At 40.8% G+C, this 20,865-nt stretch overlaps 1 protein-coding gene across 3 annotated transcripts in view; it reads right to left on the bottom strand.

Annotated features, from left to right (window-relative positions):
* Window positions 1–12,544, bottom strand: part of SH3D19 (SH3 domain containing 19) — an 86,992-nt gene extending 74,448 nt beyond the window's left edge. The window contains exon 1 of one of the 3 annotated variants that reach the window (XM_030008638.2): window positions 12,053–12,544. In XM_030008638.2, coding sequence (XP_029864498.1) covers window positions 12,053–12,432 — 380 coding nt within the window. In that variant the 5' untranslated portion in view covers window positions 12,433–12,544. The remainder of the gene's footprint in view (window positions 1–12,052) is intronic. The other 2 variants (XM_030008648.2, XM_030008656.1) reach the window with 2 other exon arrangements.
* Between the last annotated feature and the right edge of the window lie 8,321 nt (window positions 12,545–20,865).

Genomic DNA, 20,865 nt, shown 5'->3' with positions numbered 1-20,865 from the left:
AATTTGAGGCTATGACTGCAGGGGATATCACTTCCACCATTTAAGCAGTTTCCTTTGACCTACACAGCACAAAAGCACGTGTTGTAGAAACAGCCTTTGTTGTATACGTTTCAGATAATCATTTACAATTTTTGATAAATCACACCCTACCTTCAAAAGACGTAATCTCCATCTACTATGCTATATAGTAAGAATATTTATTCTTGGACATAAAACACTTGCAAATTTCACCGTTCCCACTCTCCCTGCCAACCCAACAATCCTGTCCCATTGGGCAATTAAGTTTTCTGAATTTGCTTACCCAAAACAATGTTTTGATTGTTGAGATGGCAAACCTCAACAACAAATGTCTCCACTGTAACCTTATGCATTATGCACTTGGTAGTTAAGCCTTATTTAATGTGCGCGAGACATGGATTCACAATAAAGAGCTGAATAGCAATATCAGCAGAAGATACTCCCACTTTTGTAACACAGGAAACTAATTCAGCTTTAAAATAAACAAACAAGAAGAATCCTTTCTGGCTTATTTCATCCTGTGAAGCCACTGACAGCAATAGAGATGACACCGCTTCCAATTTAGGAATTGGACATTATGGTGAGTGCAGGTAAGGGCATAAGTCTGCACTTTGGGAGGAATTTGGAGACTAGCAGGATGAAATGATGCAGAGAGAAAGAAAATTACTTATTAAAAGAAAAGATTGTAACACACTCAACCATAAAAGAAAAACCTCTATAAAACCAGAAGAACTGTACCACGCAAATAACTATATTTATTTCTCTTAAGATACCACTGAAATACTCAATAGCTTGTTCTTTAAATATTTTGTGGTCCCTTGTCACTATTTATGATGAAAGAATCCCAAAATTGTTTACCCAGTCCACATAAAGACACCTAACAAGAACATTCTTAAACCTCAATGATTTTGTTGCAAGTACTGATTTTCTATAGAAGTGCATTTGAAATTAGCCTATTAACAAAATGTTTTCCTCCAGTGACATTGGTAATACTGCCCAACAGCCATACAGAAATACAAAATTCTGGGAAAGTGAATGCAAGCAATTGCTTCTCACATGCACCAGATTTTTCTTAAGTACCACAAAATGGATTATTCCCAAAAAGGTCTCTTGCACTTTATCATAAAAGAAAGATTACAAGATCTAGAAACATCATAAAAGGGATTAATTCAAAGGTGTAAAAATTGATTTGTTTAATAATGTTGGTATATCCCAATAAATTGTTGCAATCTGAGATAACCCTCATCCATTAGCATTGGGCACATGCTTAAAACTTGTGCAACTTTAAGCTAGTATTCCAGAGAACAGGAAGCCCAGCACTCTTCTATTCTTGAAACATGTCATATTTTAATGCATATTATTTGAGAATGTAAACATCAGCATCCAAAATTCATTTTTTAAGATGTGAGTAACCTGGCATTCTGAAGACATTTTACTGAGGTGTAAGATGAGTTTATCCACATCTGCTCCAAGTGAAGTGTTAAACACATACCAAATCCCCTTTAAGGTACCTCAGACTCCTTTGTTACTGGTGTAACGTGTGCATGCAAATCTGCATACATGTGCCCTTTGGTCCTTGAGGACCATCCTGACCAGAAGTCACTGTGTACAGCTGGATTCCTTGCACTGTGATTTCACTTCATGCAGAAGGCGTGTCTGTGCAGTAAATCTGATCGCTCTGTAGCCACGTCTTTTGCATCAGGCCGGTCCACAGGAAAATGAAGGTGTGCAGACTCATCTGACCAACACTGAATTAGGGTCTTGTACAACTTGAGATAGGAAGTTGAAAGGGGAGCCCAGTTCAAACAGTGGGAGCGCATCAGAAGTCCTGGGTAATCGGTAAAAGCGCTAAAGAGCAGAAGATGACTGAGGAAGTCCATGGGTCCTCGCTGACTGTAACAAGGACAGAAAAGATGCCGTCACTGGACACCAGTGCCATTGCCTTCTTAACTCAGGTCCACTTGCCTAACTGGTGGGGAACATACATATATTCTCCCAAGCTCCAAAAGAGAAGAAAATAACAATGTTTTATAACGAAAGAAGACAGGAGGAAAGAGGAGGGGGACAACAAGGAAATAGTAAGTCATGAAATAGAAACACCACCTGCTGTGATGAAAAAGAGGCAGGCAATCCTTCCAGAGCACAGGGCTTTTATACCACTTCATAAGAACTTCAAGCATGCTCAGTAAAAATGAGTATGGTTCACAACACACAGCTTGGTGTATTATTTTTTAATTAAAAATTGAAAACATGGTTGAATTCAACACAATTGACAAAACATATACAAATCATAATAAAAATACTGTGTCTCTGTGTACAAAATGAAGCTGTAAGTCACAATTCTAAGAAATGCATTATAAACAACCACTCATATTAGATGCATACACCTTTCATTCTTCACATGTGGCCCCTGTACTTCAGGCAAGAGCTGCCTGCACCTAACTCTGGGCTCCTGAGAAGTTACAGTATTTCACGGAGCCTTCTCATTTGTTTTTCCAAATGTTTAGCTGTTGGACTTCTCCTCCTTACAGCCTCTCAAAAAATACACAATAGAAAAAGCAGCTATCATAAAAGTAATTATTTAGCTGCTTCCAGCCCTGACATCAGGTTAGTGCATCTTGTTGTCAGTCTCTAAATGCAAATTCCACCCATTCTGTTGCTACTCACGGTAACATGAAGCAGTTTCCCTACTGTCCAATGAGAGGCTGCAAAAACCATACGGCAGCCTTAAATGAACAAGCAAAAGGATGTCAAAGCCATAAGCATCCAGAAACCCTCAAAACAAAGGATCCTGTGTTTACTGCAGATAAACCCATGGTTCCTGTGCACTCTGGTAATGCTGGCAGACACTGTTTGATTTCTTTGGTACCTTGGAGAAATACCTCTCCTCCCACGCGCTCCCAGACCTCTCCTCTTGCCACTCCCATGCACACACCAAAAAGGCCTACAGATCCTGTCAGAGGCATCCAGCCTCTGTAAATACACTAATAAGTACCTCTACATTGCTACGGTGCCAAGAGTAAAATACCATAATGACACACCTCAATTAAATTGTTCTTAATAACTGATCCACCAACATCAAGCTAGTGGACAGCAATTAGAGAAATGAAGCGTGCCTAACGTCACGGCATCAGCTACTATGCATTTCCCAGAGATGATATTGGTTATCTATAGCAAGCTTTGCACACCAGCACAGAAAAACAGATTTTGTCATCGTGAAGTTACGCCCATGAGCGCTGGATACATGAGGTCTGCAGCATTATCCTATCTCATCGTTCAGCGATACCTGTCCCACACTGTTAGTGACACTCTTCCAAGCACTGTCTTTACCTGCTTAAACAGGGTGTCCCACCCTCAGGAACTCCATTCTCAAGTGAACTTCATCATTCCAGTCTGGAGATCACTGGGTGTTTCGTCAGACATACTTGCAAAGGTTGACAAGCTTATGACAAATGCCAAAGCTTACAGCATTTGCCATCAGATAAACTGTGGCACCTGACAATACTGTTTTCAAAGAAGGAGAGAGATTTCTTCCAAAACTTCTACTTTGATCCCAAGTCCCACATTTCTATTAGTTTCTGTACCCTAGATTTACAATACAGACAGTTACACAATGAATACAGCACACTGACGGAGCAATTTATTATGAGAAAGTTATCAAAATACTGAGCTTGTTTCCAGGTGTTTATGTCCCATCACTACAACAGGATAAGCCAACAGTATTTTAATAATGAATAACATCACAGCACACTGTACACTCAAAAATTCTTGTAAATGATTTAGCACAGATGTGCACAACCTGAATCAATTTTCATGTGTAGATCTGTGATATTGAGTGCTCAGGTTTTAATGCAAGACAGAGTGCGTGATGAATACAAATTTATCACCTTAAGAAAACAATTTATATTCATTTTAGCTTATCTCTTATAAATAGAATCAAAATGTTATAGCTGAACAAAAAAAATCAAATGGCTTCTTTTATGCACACAATATTCTGTCTAGAAGCAGAATGGATCAGAAACCCCTTTGTAGGAAACACGGTGCTTGAAAATTTACTGAAGTTTTTAAAAGTGTAAATCACCATGCTGAAAACCATCTTAAAAAAGCAAAATATAGAGAAATTTATCATCACAATTCAGGAACTAGTGAATACCCAGTAAAAATACCAACCAGCAAGTAAAAGGTAGTAACTGATTTTATATAATCAATAATTGTGTTCCTTACTACCATGTAAGATTTTAAGATCAAAGTGTAAGTGGATTCAAAAAAGGAATTAAACTCGTGAAAGATAAATCCATTGGCAACAATTTAGCAGGGCCTTTCACATGCAGCCTCCAAGAAGTTGCTAAGACATTGACTGCAGAGAGGAAGGAATCTCTCTTGGAAGTAAATATTGAATCCTAAGAGATGTTTCTTGCATACTTTCCAGAAGACATTTGTGGCAATTTTAAGAAACAGGTTCATCATCTCATCATCTGAGAAGATGAACGTTTTGTCTGATTCAGTATGACGTTCCTAAGGACATGAAAATTATAAAATTCTTGTTCCATGTTTTTTTTTTCAGTTTGCACAGTGGGGCACATATGAGCTACTATCACAGCTCTGAAAGGCTGAGGCAGTACACCCTATTAGTTATAGGACTGACAATGTCAATAATTTGAAATCTTCTGCACGTTCTGATCCGATCCCATTTTCTCCAAAAGCCTGAACAAGCTGACTGAGGTGGTGACTCACACACAAAATAAATACAACAACCTCTTAAAAAGCTTAGGGAAAAAAAGGCAGTAGGAAAGAAAATGAACAATAAGATCTGTTGCATTCAGCTTCTACTACGGTGTGAACATTTTCAGCCTTGCTTTCATCCAGCCCTTCAAACTGGACCCAAATACAGCTACATACAGCCATAGAAAGCAGGTATAGATTTGTTTTGTAACATATGCAAGACCTCATAAACTAATTAAGTTCATCTTTGAAGCGTCTTATTTAGAATTCCATTAAATCTTGTAAGAAGATGCTAAATTCTCAAGTCAGAATGTCAAACTGATGTTTTTAGAATAACACACACAATCCATATAAACGTCTGCTGATTTGCACCACCACCTGAAGCAGTTAGTGTAACACAGCACTAAATCAGATGGTCAATTTAAAAATACCAATATCCATAAAACCCTGTGTCTTTCAAAATTCATACCATGTTGAGGGAAAAAAGGAAGTTTTCCTGCTACGTGCCATCAACCGCTAAATCTATGCTTTCCTGCAAAACTTATTTTTGTCCTTCACTGAAGGGAACGATGCTTGCCAAGCATAAACCACAGTTAAACAGATGATATATTGTCTTCCCAAGTCTGCTGTTGGAATGCTTCAGTAACTTTGGTGCATGTTGTTTTTCAAGAGAAGAGTAAAAATCTTGGCCAGCAATAAAGCCAGTGCTTCCACTTCATTTTTGGACAGTTTGAGAACCTGAATAAGCGAGGCAGGACTGCGCAATGAGAAGGCGGAAGGGGCCAGACTTCTTTAGTGCGGCAAAGAGGAGGCAAAAGAGCTATGTAACAACAGCACACAGCTACTTGAAGGGTAGCAACAAAGATCCCAGATGCAAACTCTTCCTGGTGTTAGTGGACAGTGGCTTGGGAGGTTCAGGTTGAACATGAGGAAAAATTCTTTCACTAGGAGATAGTGCAGCACTGGAGCAGGTTTCCTGCTGAGGCTGCAAATCCCTCTCTTTTGGGAGACTTTTCAAGACACAGCTAGTCAAAGCCTTGGCTGGATGGATCTAACCTTGGCAACAGTCCTGTTCAAGCAGGACGCTCTTTTCCAGCCAACAATTCCATGGCCACAAACACAAAATCATCAAAGCAAAGAAACTAAACCATGCTAAATGTAAAGCACTGTATTTAACTATAGGTAATAAGCATCAAGAGAAGAAGTTTATGTCCAATAGCTTTAAGTGCTATCAAAATAAATTTTATTTTCATACTGCACATATTGTACGAGATACTTATTGAAACAACACACGCAGAACTACATCAACTTTTAATGGAGAGAGTGTCAACACTGCTTCTCTATTTCTGATTTTAAATCAAGGCTATACTGTCAAAAGTAAATATTGACAAATTTATTTACAAATATTAAAGTTTTTTCCATCTGTAAACAACAACGACTATGGTAAAAGCTTCTTGCAATGAGGTTATGACTCATTCTGCTCTTTGCTGTCCATCCTCATTCTTTATGCAACAACCCTGATTTATCCTTTGTTACCTTGACAGGAAATGATTGCCTGCAACACAGTTAACAGCATGGTCTTCAGGCAATAACTCAGTGGGTTATTCTCTGGCTACAAACTCACTGCTCTTTACGCAAAGATGTATTTTTGTGCCTTGCTTTGGCTATAACCTAAATGAAGAAGGTCCATTTCATCACTTAATAATAATAATACTTATTATTATTTGTCCTTCTACAGTTTTGTTGGCTAGGGAATGACCCTGTTGACTATCAGAAGTTATTCCGTTATTTTCCTTAGAGCAGCCTTCATTTTTAGAAGGGTTGTTTCTTCAGAGGACATGACATTCTTTGTGGTTCAGTCTACACTCTTGGCCAAGTAACTGCAAGCAGGTTTTTTTCTTGCCACTGACAGCACACTTGAATTTCAAGATATGTTGGTGAATTTTGACATATAGGCTACATTATTTAACTTCCACAAAAGCTTTAGTTAGTATCTTATGTTTACCTCAAGCAAGCTACATTCAAAGACTCTGAAATTTAGTGGAAATGTGTGCAGTAACTTCAACAGGCCATGGGAAAGGCCTAATCAGGTAATCTTTTTAATACTTACATGATACAATATATTAGCACCAGTTAGAGATTATTACAGAAGAATTACATTATTTGTGCTCTTCAATCTTTTTACTGTGGTGGTGCCTCAAGCAATTATTAAAACTGAAGCCCTTGAGCCTGCATTGGGACTACAAAAACAAAACAGACTGAATCCCAGGAGAAAGAGGGAAGAGATGCCCAGCTGGCAACCAACTCTGCTAATTTTTGAACTTGTGAGCCAACTGATTAAATAAATAAATAAGTAAAAACAAATACCCGCTCCCACCCGCCCAACTCTCCTCTCAGCCCTCTTTTTAAGGGCTTCTTGTGTACACGTGGACAGACTAGCAGATCATAGGTAGACCTTATGCATTTATTCAAGACAGCTGATCTGCTCCATCGGGATTTTTTTTTTCTTCTCTCAATAAGAGACAATAAATGGTTACTGTTGCTATGCACAATCAAAACAATTTCCAGATAGCACTGAAGGATAAAGAAGCATGCAGATAAAGAAGTTTCCAGCTGAACAATGCTGACTTCTGTTCTGTAAGATGCAGATATTTCCACTTCTTAAATATAAGATTTAGTTAAGATTTTAAGAACACACCTACTAACTCTTAGAGCCACCGTTTTCCTAATCATGCTTCCTCTCTGCTCCAGGGTCACTGGCACCCCTTGGGAAGTACTAACATCAAGCTGCTCATGTTAATGATCCAGTGAACCCTAAAATGACATCATCACTTAATCAGTCTCAGACTTAAGAATTTCATGAAGAATTTCAGACCATCTTATTTTTTACTTCTTAAAGCCAAACACATATTTTGCATTAACATGGGAACAACTGCTGAACATTCTTGTATCAAATTCTTCATTTATCTGTAAAAAGTCCATGATGCCTGCAAATTAATGTTCACTGAATTTCATCAGACACACTACACAAATGTACCCACATAACCTCTCAGCATGTTGAGTAGAGAAATATTCAACATTAATTTGTTATATTGGACACAGCTCATTGTTCTCAGCTTCCAAAACAAGTCAGCGCCAGTTTGATGTGGGAGTTGTGGGAGTGTAAAGAATTGATCCAACTCTGAGCTAGATCTTGTTTTGGCAAAAAAAACCCCAAAGCACTTAGTCAATCAACCAACCAAAAATAGATTATTTCACCCATAATCTAAAATTGCCCACTAGAGTTGAAAAAGTTCCAGAAAACATCTGAAATACTATGGAGAAACAGGAAGGGGGGAAGGGGGGGGAAGGCAGGGGGCACACAAACAGAAAGAAAACAGAGATGTTCAGTAAGCATAGCAAAACTCGTGTGCAAAATTTACAGCTGCTGTGTGTGAACAAATCACAGACAAGCATTTGTGATAAGTAAAACAGAGCAATATTAAATTATGTCAAAGCCTTTCCTTGTATTATTGACCATCTGTACTTTTAACCACACATTAAAGTACTAATCACAATAGCTCTTCATTATGAACTCAAATAAATTTCATTATTGACTTCTGTATTTGGCAATTTTATTTTATTTTTAAGTAAGGAGACATCTGCCACACCCATAATGGGCTATTCTTTCTCCAGGAACACTGACCAGAATTCAAAGTGAAATAACACAGATACTGAGTATGTTAAAAATTTCTTGTGCACTTTAGATAATATCAGAATACTAAGATACTCCCTCAGCCCTAATGCAGTGGCAAGGACACATAATCACAGAATAGTTTGGGTTGGAAGAGACCTTCAAAGATCATCTAGTCCAACCCCAATTAGCCAATGCAGTTCATAACTAAGATTTACTATATTCACTATAAACTTTCCTGCAAGTCCACTTATTTTAGTCAGTAGTCACGGAATAAAAATCTAGTCAGAATATGAAAGTACACCAGATTAAGGTCCAAAGTCAGACTGAAGAGAGCCAGTAAGTCTATGGGGAAATAGGATATTAGTTTAGTTTGGTGGTGGTTGTTTGGGTGGTTTTTTGTTTCCACTTTATTAAAAACAAACTAAATAAAAATACTAACATTCTAAACGAAAAAATCCAGTGTTCTCTATTACTTCCCAGAGCAGTGATGTATGTGACAGAAATATGAAACAAGGGGGGTAGAAATTGATCACGTTATTTTACTTATTTATATTACAGTAAAGAAACCTAAAGGTTTCCAGCAAGACTGGCTTCCTTTCCCACAGCAGGTGACCAGATGATTCAGTTTAATGAACCTATGCAGCTAACTTTATTCTTCTCAAATTTTTAAGGAACGTATCATAGTTCTCCTCCCTATCACTTAAAAAAACCCTGTACATATAAAAAAAATAATCAAACAATCAGCATTTTCTCAAAGGGAAAATAATTTCATTAGAAGAGTCTCAAATTGCTCTACTTAATATCTTCTCGCAGGTTTTCCAGAACATGCTAATTAAAAAGCTTTCTTGAATTCAGAGAAAACAATTCCATCGTCATGACATGCAGTGGGGTAAAAACAGGCAGTCAGACAAGTCAGCTGAGCTATCTACGACAACACCACGAACAAGGACAGTTCTGCCCATCTCATCTTCTGATGTCTCCAGGTTTTCATTCCCTGCTTTAACATCAGCTCTGGCATTTGTCTAGTGCTTAAGCAAGCCTCTTCAGCTATTAAACCAGTAAAAAAGCCCCCAATCCGATCCAGCAAAAAACCCCAACCACCCAAACAACCCCCTCCACCCAACCAAATAAATAACACCACATGAGTAGATCTCTAACAGCTCTCAGGCTGCAGTTTCACAGCAACCTAAGCCAAACTAACTCCTGGCATAGTCTCTTACCTCCCTCCGGCTGCATGTTCCTACTCTTTCCCTTGTGCCAGCTTCAACATTCATTAGAACCTGTACAAAACCATTCCAGCAAGCTGAATCAGCAGGCTCCCATCCACTGAAGAGAACAAGAAAAATAGCTCTCTGTTCAGCCAACGCACCAGAACAGGTTGGTGCAGGTCCTAGCGAGCACAAGGGCTCCAAGTAAGGTCTCAGCAGCCACCAGGTAGATCAGCCCAGGCTGCCACCAAACCACAACTTCAGTGACTTCACTCACCAACAGGTCAGACAAGCCACAGAGCTGACACAGGAGAAAGAGCAGAAGTGCACATCCACGAAAGAAATCACACCTCTAGCAGAGGCAAGCTGTTAGATTAGTTTAGCTGGCTTCATCCTACAGTATCTGGCATAGCACAACTGTGACTAGCTTCAAAGGAAAATACTACTACTTCATTCCAGTCTCCTGTGTTCTGGTCCTCCAATAAAACAGTGCTAATTACATGTCTGAGTGTTTAGTAAGTCAGAAGCATTTGTGAACTTTCACCTTTCAACTACCACTTTGCATACACACCTTGTATGTGCAGGACAAAGGTAAGCAACTGTCCTTATGCACTTTCATGCGTAAGCTGAGCATACCAGAAGTTTAAGTTGTTCACATTCACAATTAGTTTAACAGACTGAAATGCTTAAATTGACAGTCTGCTAAGATGCAACTACGACATTTCTTAAACCCTGCAAAAATATCCAATGGGTTATTTAACACCTACTTACATTACCATTTTGGCAGTGTAACTGCATATTACACCTCAAAAAAACCCCACTTATTTTCAATAGGTTTGTAAATAAAGGTATAAGAGACTTGTCAAGTAAGGGAAGAACAGCAACCTCATCCATCTCAGGTGATATTCTTCACGGATGCCTTAAGAATGCTCTGCTGGGAGTCTGTGCCATTGTCCACTGTAGTCTTGCAAACAGATGGAAAGAAGGTGAGACAGCTAAAGCAGAATGCTGTTCATTCACACATACTTTTCACTAGTAAGGTAAACAGTGCCTGACCCACTTCAAAGGGGCATTGTCAGGACAAAGTAATAATAAAAATAAAAAAAAGGACCTAGGCCCTTTATTACTGATTAGTAGCATTGCGCCAAAGACAAACTCTAGGAACAAGCTTTGTTCCACAAGAAGGCGGCAAAGATTATATACATATATAAACCATCCGGTAAACCAATTATGTGTTTTCCGCTAACAAAAATCTCCAAAAGAAACACCTTTAAGAAGCAGACATCATAACTAGCAGCATGAACATTTAGCTATTGAGGAAACCATAGAGGAACCAACACTTTTTTATTTGCACCCTACCCTAGACAAGGTGAAACCCTGCACACGTGCCAAGCCACAATAGTTTCAATAGGCGCCTGCTAATTCCGCACCTGTCCAGATATGTGGTGACATACCTAGGGTCACTGGAAGCCATAGCACCTGCCTGTTGCAAGTTTTCTTCTGTGATCCTCCAAATTGCTGTGTTTTTGCCGTCTACGAGGAGACACTAAATTTCTTGTTGCTCAAATGGATGCAAAACCACATGAATTGTAGAAGTTATTACATCGTTAAGGTTGTACCATAATTATTAAAAATCAGAATATTTGAAATTCAACTTTAAATATGCAGTGCGGCTGAGATCTTCTCTGGAAACAGACCATAGGAAAATGACTCATTCTGGAGGGGCTTTTACACTGACAGAAAAAGGAACGCTGCATTCACACCTCAGTGGCTACAGAAAGGTGGTGGCGCGCATTGCCCCTCAATTAACAATGACATCTGAAGTAAATACTTTCAACTGCTGCCAGGGTCCACTGGATTCCACCATTTCAAATAAAAGCTTGTTGCGACCTCCAAGTCTCTCCACAAAGACTTATCAATCCGCTTGCTCCCAAGCTCCTGTCTCCATGCCTTCTCGTATACGCCGATTCTTGCCTCCTGCTCGCCAAGGCCTGCTGCCCATACCTACACGGAAACGGCTACATGTGGACAACTTTGACGCCTAGATGTGCCTCCAGCTTGGCGCTTTCAAGAAAAATCGGTATTTTGTTTCCCGATACGGCATCTTAAGCGCCTGGACGTGCCTGTGGCGGACAGCGCGTGTCCGCGTTAGCATTAGCTCGGAGAAGGAGCGAGCTCCGGGGCCGAGCCTCGGGCCGGAGAGCCCGCCGGCAGCGCGCTCGGGGCTGACGCCGGCCCGTGGCTCGGATGCACCGGAGCTGAACTGAACTGACCCGACCCGACCCGGGGCGAAGCCGACCGGGACGGCGCACGTTGGGGCGGCACCGCCAACGCCGCCCAGCCCCCGACAGGAATTCAGACCCGGGGAGCGGGCCAGGGCTAGCCCGAAGCAAGCGACGCCGCGGCCCGCCGCGCCCCCGCCCCTCACCTGCCGCCGAGCTCAGGGCGACCCTCCGGTGCCTCCTGCCGAGCTCCCGCAGCTCCTCCTCGTCCTCCTCCAGCCTCCAGGCTTCGGCCATCGGCGGCGGGTGGGCGGCTGACAGCATTCAAGAAGCGGGGGCTGCCATGTCCGCCCGCGGCCGGCGCCCTCCCCTCAGCGCGGCCGCCCGGCCCCCCTGATCCCCGGGCCTGCCCCGCACCTGCGCCCTCTCCGCCCCGCTTCTCCCGGCGAGCTTTCAGCGCGGGCCGCTCCGCGCTCCTGCCGGCGGGGCGAGCGGGGGCGAGGCGGGAGCCGGCGGGCGGGAGGAGAGGAGAGGAGAGGAGGGAGAGGGAGAGGCGGCGGCGGCGGCCGCGGCCTTTCCTGCCCATCCGCGGCTCTCCGGCGTCAGCAGGAAACCCGGCGGCCGCCTGGCACCGCCACAAAAGGGGGCGGAGGAGGCGGTGGCGGGGGGAGGTACCTGGCGGCCGCCGCCGGGCAGCGCTCCGCCGCGGCGGGCACCTCGCGGGTGCCCTGTGGGGCCGGGCCGGGGCGTCACCGCCGGTACCGGGGCGGGCGTGTGAACCCGAGCGGCCCCGTGCGAAGGGGGAGAAAGGGCTTGCGGCCAGGGGGTCCGAGGTCTTCCTCCCCTCACGACGAGGGTGAGGAGGGGAAAAGGGCAAGTCACTGCGAGCGGGCCGGGAAGCCGGGAGCACCGGGGGGTGCCGGCGGGGTAGAAGAGCTGCCCGGCCCTGCCGAGCTGGGCCCTGGGCGGCTTAGGGCTGGGGGCAGGCAGGCGTTCAAACGGCGGCCGGCGCTAATTCGCCTCCAGGAGGATGCGTTTCCTGGCGTGGGGTTCGTTAGGGTGGTTTAAACTACTTCAGGACTTGAAGTAATCTCACGGACGCACTTGAAACCGGTGAGGTACCCACTTCCAGCGCAGAAGCGATAGGAACAATCTGGGCACGTTTCAAGTTGGACACTTAGAAGTCAGATGTAGTTTTAGCTTTAATTTTTTTTTCTTTTTTTTTTTTTTTCCTGGGCCTCAGTTGCCCATATCTAAAATTGAAATTACATTGCTTCTTCACATCATATGGTTACTGTAAAACCAAGTAATAAACGTTTTTACAGATGACTCCACCACTAAAAAGAGCATATAAGGAAGTTAAATTCAGCTTCAGAGCAGGTGAATAAGGGACAGTAAATAAATAAAGTATGTGACCACAAATTAGACCAGGAAGATACAACAAAACATTGAGTAATCCTAATGTTGAGCAATATCTGTGCTGACTCACTAAGCACCATCTACTCTGTACACTGAATAAAGCAGATCGTGCAGGTTGAAAAAAATCTATGTGATCACAAAACTGAAAAATATAATGCGGGAATACAAATGATTGTCTATGCATTTCTTAGTGTTTCAGTGCTTGACTTTACAATCGTTGTTCGTTAACAGAGGCTTTTTTTTCACTGGAATGTTTAGTGTTCAAATGGTATAATAGTTACACTTTAGAAGGACATAAGGCTTTATACCATAAAAGGAAGTAAGGCCAGGCATAAAATTGGATGTACAGCAGCACTATATAACAGACAAATCAAACCTTCCACTGCAGGTATGGGTTCTCAAAAGCCTTATGCTTCAGGTGACCTCTGCATGGGTGGATAGCATGGTAGTCAAAGGATCTTGCCTCACAAATTTGAATGCAAGATCAGCGTGCCTTGTACATGATCTAAATTGGATACAAAGTTCCTCAGTGGAGCACTGCTGTCACAGATAAGGCTATAAGGCTGTGCCGCAAAGCCTCACCTGCAACAAAAAACACAAAAAAGAAGTTCCAATAGGGAAAGTATGAGGCAGAATGGCGGGAGGGAGGGAAGTCGCTTGTATGTGCATGTGTGAGAGACAAAAGAGAATCTCCTGTGTAAAACAAACAGTATGTGGTGTTTGTATGCTGGTTCTTTGCTGTGGAGCCAAAATGAAGCACCCATATTCGGCTCCTAAACTCCACTAAGCACGAAGAGTGACAAGGATCATCCATTTTCTGCTTCCTGAATATCTCCTTTTTGTATGATGTGTTTCACTACTGCTGGGGGGTAAGGAAAGGAAGCATGCTATCATTTAAAATTACCAAGGAAAGAAAAAACAGAAATATACCATAGAACATAACACAAATTCAAAGAGCGCAGAAGATTGAATTAAACCTTTTGTTGCTGTTGATGAAATTAACACAGAGGCTTCCAAGCATATAAAACTGAAAAATACATTTGGAGAGATCTTAGGCTGAAGAAAAACACGCTGAAGAGAGTAGTTCCAGCTATGACTAAGAAAACATTCCCCAAAATCTCAAATAATACAATATGGAAGGATCATTTAATGTTGACGATCATCAAGAGTTCCTTAGCATTCACAAGGGAAGTCTTACTTAAAAATGAAAGTACAATACCTAAATTATATAAAGTAATGAAGTCTCTGAAGCAACTGCTTGGCCATATACCAAGCTCTGCCAGCGGGAAATGCACTTGGGACAGGGACTGAGTTTTAGAGCTAGAGGGAAATGCCTGGAACTGATTGAAGATGGATTTCGTCAGAAAGGAAGAGATCAAACTAAGATACAATTCATATGTGGATACAGGATTCAGGTAGCAATAACTAACATACTACTGGAAACAGTACTGGAAACAGTTTCCAATCAGTACTACTGGAAACAAGTAAAAATTCCCAGCATTTAAATGAAATTAAAATGCAAGGCAGCATTGCATGTAATACTCAAATCATATTTCTGAAACATTTATTGCAAAAAACATTCAATAATATGCAATATGCATTGCCTCCAAAAGGAGGTTGCTTACCAGTAGCTAGAATTCTTCAGGGTATGTTGTCTGTAGGTGTGCTGACACTGTCGGTGTACAAATGTCACAAGCATTCAAGCTTAGAGGTGTTCTTTAGGTTTTAAATGCCTATAGAACAAGTGTATGTAGGGTAATATACAGGAATGTGTAAGATAGTATGTTCGCGTCCACTTCTCTCAGCTGCAAAATCTGCTAACATGCAAGGACTCTAAGGGAGTAGAGACAGAGGGTAGATGTCTAGAGCTCCATTTCTTACAAATAATTCTTTTCTGCTGAGTGCTTGCCAGATGCACTCATCCATACTCTCTGACTGTGAGCTGTGCTGCACTTCTAGTTTATGTTGGTATTTTCAAGTGATAAACAGCTTTAGGGTTTTCTGTGAAATGCAACAACACATCACTGGCTTGATACCTGATAAAGGTCTGTGAATAATGGAGGTACCTAGGAAGGAGGTAGGCTTTAACAAGTCTGCAGGAGACAGATGGGGCTCTGACAGGGTACTCCTGAGCAGCAACAGCAGATCTACCTTAGCAGTCTTGGAACAGATCCTGACACAGCCCTTTATCTGGGTAAGCAGTTCCTAGGGGGAGGAGAGAGCTGTACTTTTGGGTCTTTAGAGAAGCAACAAAACCAGCTGTTGAAATAATCAAAAGAGCCACAGTTGCTGGCTGGTCTAATAATAGCCTAGGCCAGACAGAGTAATTTGCGATAATTTGGCTCAGATTGAAACACACATAAAAAAAGACTTCTGCGGGGTTGCTGGGCCCAGGGGAAGAAGGAAACAAAGAGGAGGGGGGGATGAACTGGACCCAACCATTTCAAGTGCAGCAGGAATTAAAGCCATGTGGGAAATTCTCTCCAGAAAGTCAAGGAACAAAGCTCCTCTTTCACTTTTCAGCAAATAAACTGATAGAAATTATCAAAAAGATATAAAAGGGGAAGAAAAAGTACATGTAGAAGCAAGTTGCAAAAGTTTTATAAAAAAAAGAACAAAAAAGCAGAGCACTTGCTATAGTCTCAGGTAGTTGAGAGGAACACATCAGCATGTGGCATGTGCTGCTCTAAAGCCCTTCATGAAGTACAATGTATTTGTGTCTAACAAGCAGGGTGAAGGAAAAATAATTGCATTCTTGTACTTCAGTGAGAATCACTGCTGTGTACATGTGCGTAGGAATAAAAAGACTTTTGTATATTTTCATAGCTTCACTTCTTCAAGAAAACAAACCTTACCATCTCAAAAAGTCTGCAATTTGGTTATTAAAATCTGGAAATTTTTCACTGAAATTCTATTTCATCATATGCATCTTTGCGGTAATGTACATACTTGGAATTTCACAATGGTAGAGTAACAGAAGGAAACAACTGGGTAAATGGGTCTTTGTACTCTCTGCTGAATGCTTACACTTGGTTGCCTTGGCAGTTATTATTTTTTAAGTATTTTGTTCTGATTTGCATCCCTGGAATTGCCACTTTGTTTGGCCCTGCAAAAAGACACTGTTTTTCAACAAAAAATATCATCTCTATAGAACTGCTTAATTGAAGTCGCCCATGTAGCCTCAATGTCTATTCAGGTTCTGCAAAGCAGCTGAAGCCTGCAATGAATGTATCAGTGTTTGGCCAAGATACAGGAGCCTCAGACCACAAAAGAATGCAGACAAAGGATTTTTTAAAAATGCAAAGGATGAAAAAGAGTGTTTTCAAATGAGAAAATGTAGCCTTTGGACATGACAACATTATTTTTGTTCTGAGTAAAAATAGCAAGAGTGTCGTTCAATAGATGAATGACATTGGCAATATAGCCAAGTATAGGAAGCTGACATTGCTGAGGGCCAAGATCTGATAATTTGATCTCCATTTGTGTTCAGCTGGTCCAATGGGTTTTAGTGTAGTTGGAGAATGACATATCAGGAGCCTGCAGGCTTCCTGAAATGTCTCCAGCTAAGTGCAGGTTCTCCTTGCATTGTTACAACTGCTTGTGGCTCCCAGCATATCAGCATGATGACAGTCTAAAGGTAGATGGTTTTATGATGAGTGAAGATGATTGAAATAGAAGATTATCGATTTCCTCAAAAAAGGACCTTTCATGTTGAAACACTGGGAAATTACCTTTATGTAAAACTAGGAATTTTGAGACTGCTCTCAAAAAATGAGAAGGATCTCTGTATGAAAGCAGCAAATCCAATAATTTCAAAAGACCAACAACTGGCAGCCAAGTGGGGTAAACCTATTCAGAGGGAGATTCTTACAGTTGTTAGTTTTTAAACTAGTTTTACAAATAATTTCGGTTACTCTTGCTGTTTTCCAACTTTTGTGGACTAAAAGCACCCTTTCCACTCCTGTCCTATTAACAAACATCCCTTAACAGTATTTTTCTCCTTTATTAGTGTTATCACTCACAGGGTAAGAAATATGTCTGTTTCTACTGCCTTCATGATTAAAGAGAATAAGGAAAAGTAGAAAAAATGTGAGGAAATACGGCAGGGAAAAGAGCTGGGTCAGAGGTAAACGCTACTTACAAAGAGAGGCTGTCAAGGCCAAATTGATTCGTAGTTTGAGTCCTGAAGTATTCATGCTTACTCTATAACCACAGAGTTATCAGTGGACAGTGTTGATGTTGTGCTAAGTGAGCTGGCAACAGCATGATCTAAGAAGTATTACCACATTGGACACAAATGGTAATACCTAAGAATACCAATACCTAAGAATATACAATGCTAGCCCCAGGATGAGAGTCCAGCTTTTCTGCTGCAGTTTGCACTTCAGTGCAAAGAGCTGACAAGGGAAAAACTTATGGAAGACAGAAAACAGAGTCCTAAAGAATTTTCAAAAGGTGAAGCAGGGTCATAAATTTGTCCATTGCAGTAAATTTAGAAGATTCTCACAGTACTGAAATTGGTTACAGATATGAGTAGCTCTGATTTTGTTTTCTTCTGTTCTTCTGCCATGAAATGCATGTAAACTGCCTTTCACTGGAAATATATATGACATACAGGTGGATAATCTTCACAGCTGAATACAAAAATTTGCAGTCGCCTGGTTTTTTTTGTTGTTTTGGGGAGTTTTGGGGGTTTTGGTTTTTTTTTCCATGGTACCACCTGTGAGCAGTCAGGCATTCTGTCATGTTTTCCTTGTGCTGAATATTGACACAGTTCACACTTACCAGAAGTATTCACAAAGGTACGTTAATATTCAGCAATAGGGTAATTCTGCAATTAAATAATTGTATGATAATTACTAATTTGTGAGTTCAGTGCTGAAAAGTTTAATATTAATGAGGTTGTAACAGTCTAGTTACATTAATGTGTGTTTGCTAATGGAAAAACACTTTTCTAATGTGGAAGTTTTTCAAAATTCAAAATAGACTGTTACAAATAGAATATTATGAGTTTCCAACTTTAAAAAAATTATTTTGATCTGTTACAGACATTATCTTTCAGCCATACATTCAACAACACACAGCTTCTTAAAACAATTCTGTTTTTATAAAAATTGAAGAATGAAAAAACAGTTTGATAGCTTTGACTGAGTACTTGGCTAGGACCCTTGACAAATTTTGGATGACATCTGCTTATTTTAAGCCAGCCAGCCAAACGTGATGCAAGATATAGCAGTGTTTCTCAGACATTTATTTTTCAATTTATCTCATAAGAAGGAAGGACCTGCATACCTCAGTAGCAATTAAGGGAAAAATAAAAATAATCCTACATGATAGTATCGGTCCTGTCTTTTTCAATTTTATACCACAACCCTTACCCTAATCACCAAATGTCAATAGAGGAATAGATGATGACAAGCATCCTCATCATCAGGGCCTCCATACCAGCTTTAAAGAGGCTTAAGGCTAGACATCAACTAGGGAGTTTATGTATTTCACACTCATGCTTGCAAGAATCTCTTTTGCTAGGCTTTTAGAGGTCCTGCACTCCAGTTATACATACTTATTTTAACAACTGTAGTTTCTGAGCTGACAACTCCCAAGTAATCAAGGAGATACCTATACTATTAGATAGATGAAAAATTGAGCTGCAGAACTATTCTTTTTTCTGACTCCCAGAAATAGTTTCATGTTATCCATACATTGCTACTACAAAGCAATCTGGTGTTTTTAGTGTCAATGACCTCTTGCTAAACTCTTTGATGTTGAGTTTTGTTATCAGTATAGGCCAACAATGGAGGCCTTATGCTTTTTTTTTACCTCCTTATTACTTTGCATATATCTATGCACATTCACTGGGTTCAGAATTTTTTTCCATATTCACCAAGTATAATCATAGGATTGTGTCATTCAAAAGAAAAAAGATTCATGTGATTAAAAAAATACAAAGTTAAATTTTATAATGTGATGGCACAACAGTAACGAAATTCCTCTGTTTTAGTTACATAAGTGAAAACCAAATGTCTGCCAAATGTCTGGAGCTCCCAGTGAGGTCTGGATTCATGAAGGTTAGCAGCATTTTTGCAAGACACTGTTGGCAAAATCTGAATTGGATGGACAGTTTCTCACAGAAAACTCGCACCTTTCATCAGAGCTTCGTGTTAGCCAGTTTTTGAGTGAGATCTGTACATAATAGTTCTCAGCTGAAAACTGAAGCAACTCAGATTTTCCTTAAGGCATGATTTTCAACCCTTTTTAGACTCCCCTCACATCTTTTCTGTAGCATTTTATGTCACCATAGTCTCTCCTACTCTTCCCCAATGCATATGTATTTTAACTCCTCTAGCCTGCCCCAAACCTCTGCCTATCTCAGACTGCAGCTACTCATACTGTTTATTCTTCACAATGTTTATTCCTTTACCCAGAAAGAAACTGCACTCTTTCCTCACAGAGAAACAGCCTATTCAGTCCAAATCTTACAGCTGCTTTTTGCAATTTCATTAGCTCAAAGGAAATGCCACATTCTTCAAGGGGCTGCTGAGCAGAAAGCATTAGGAGTGTGGAAAGCATGAAAGGCAGAGAAAAGCCTGGGTAGGATTTCCTGGAGTTTTACACCATGGGAGGAGGTATAGGCTATTCCTCCTCTCTCCAAAAAGGGCCTCGCTCCAATTTACATGGGATTTTGTTGTTTCCAAGGTCAGGAAGTGGCACCCAGAAATTAGTAGGGCAAAAAGGATTCCAGACACATTCACCTGTGCTTTCTGCACTCTTTCTGGTTGTTCCCATTGCCTAACCAAATTGTCTTTATGGACAAAATCTCCTAAATGCTTATCTCAGGTTAACTTTATCAGTTTGGGAACTGCTTCACAGAAAGAAATCTTTTACATCTACTGTGAACTCCCCTCCTCTCGATGCTGTCTCAATGACAGAAGTTGTTTAAAGGATCTCTACAGTGTTCAATTCCTGATCAGTAAGAGTTCAATGGTCTGGAAAATAAGGAAGAGAGTGTCAGAATCAGTTTCTGGGATGCTTTCACAAAAGCTGTGTGTTCAGCACTGAGCTGGAGCCAGGAACAACCTATCAGGCCTGAAGCAGGTCTCTCAGAGAGAGACAACTTCATTCCACAAAACCTTCAGGGTTGTAACACAGCCTTTATATTCTGAAAATTTATGGATGTGGTCATGCCCTGAATTTGTATCTATCTGGACAACAATTTCAGACTTCCTTCAAGTTGAGAGAAAACAAGTGACATGTTCTGATTTAATTGAAAATATAATTAAAACACCATTTTTGAGCTAGAATTCATCCATGAAATCTACACCCTGCTTTTGCCCATATTGGAGGGGTGCATATAAAGGAGGTAGGTTTGAGTTATTCTTTTCTCTGTGTTTCATCTGTGCAGCAACATATGGAATTTTCTACTGTTGATAGCTCTGGCATACACAATTATTATTGGCAAAGCAATGATTTAAGACTGAGAAAGGAATGCAAAAATTTGCAAAAGGAGAATGTAAAATATGCAGATAAAACCTTGGTCCCATCTCACACAATTACAGGAAATACAGCCTTCCAAGAGGATTAATATGGGTTTATCGACCGG

This window comes from Aquila chrysaetos, chromosome 1 (genome assembly GCF_900496995.4).
Source record: "Aquila chrysaetos chrysaetos chromosome 1, bAquChr1.4, whole genome shotgun sequence".
Lineage (NCBI taxonomy): Eukaryota > Metazoa > Chordata > Aves > Accipitriformes > Accipitridae > Aquila > Aquila chrysaetos.
This window is presented reverse-complemented; position numbering and strand designations above follow the sequence as displayed.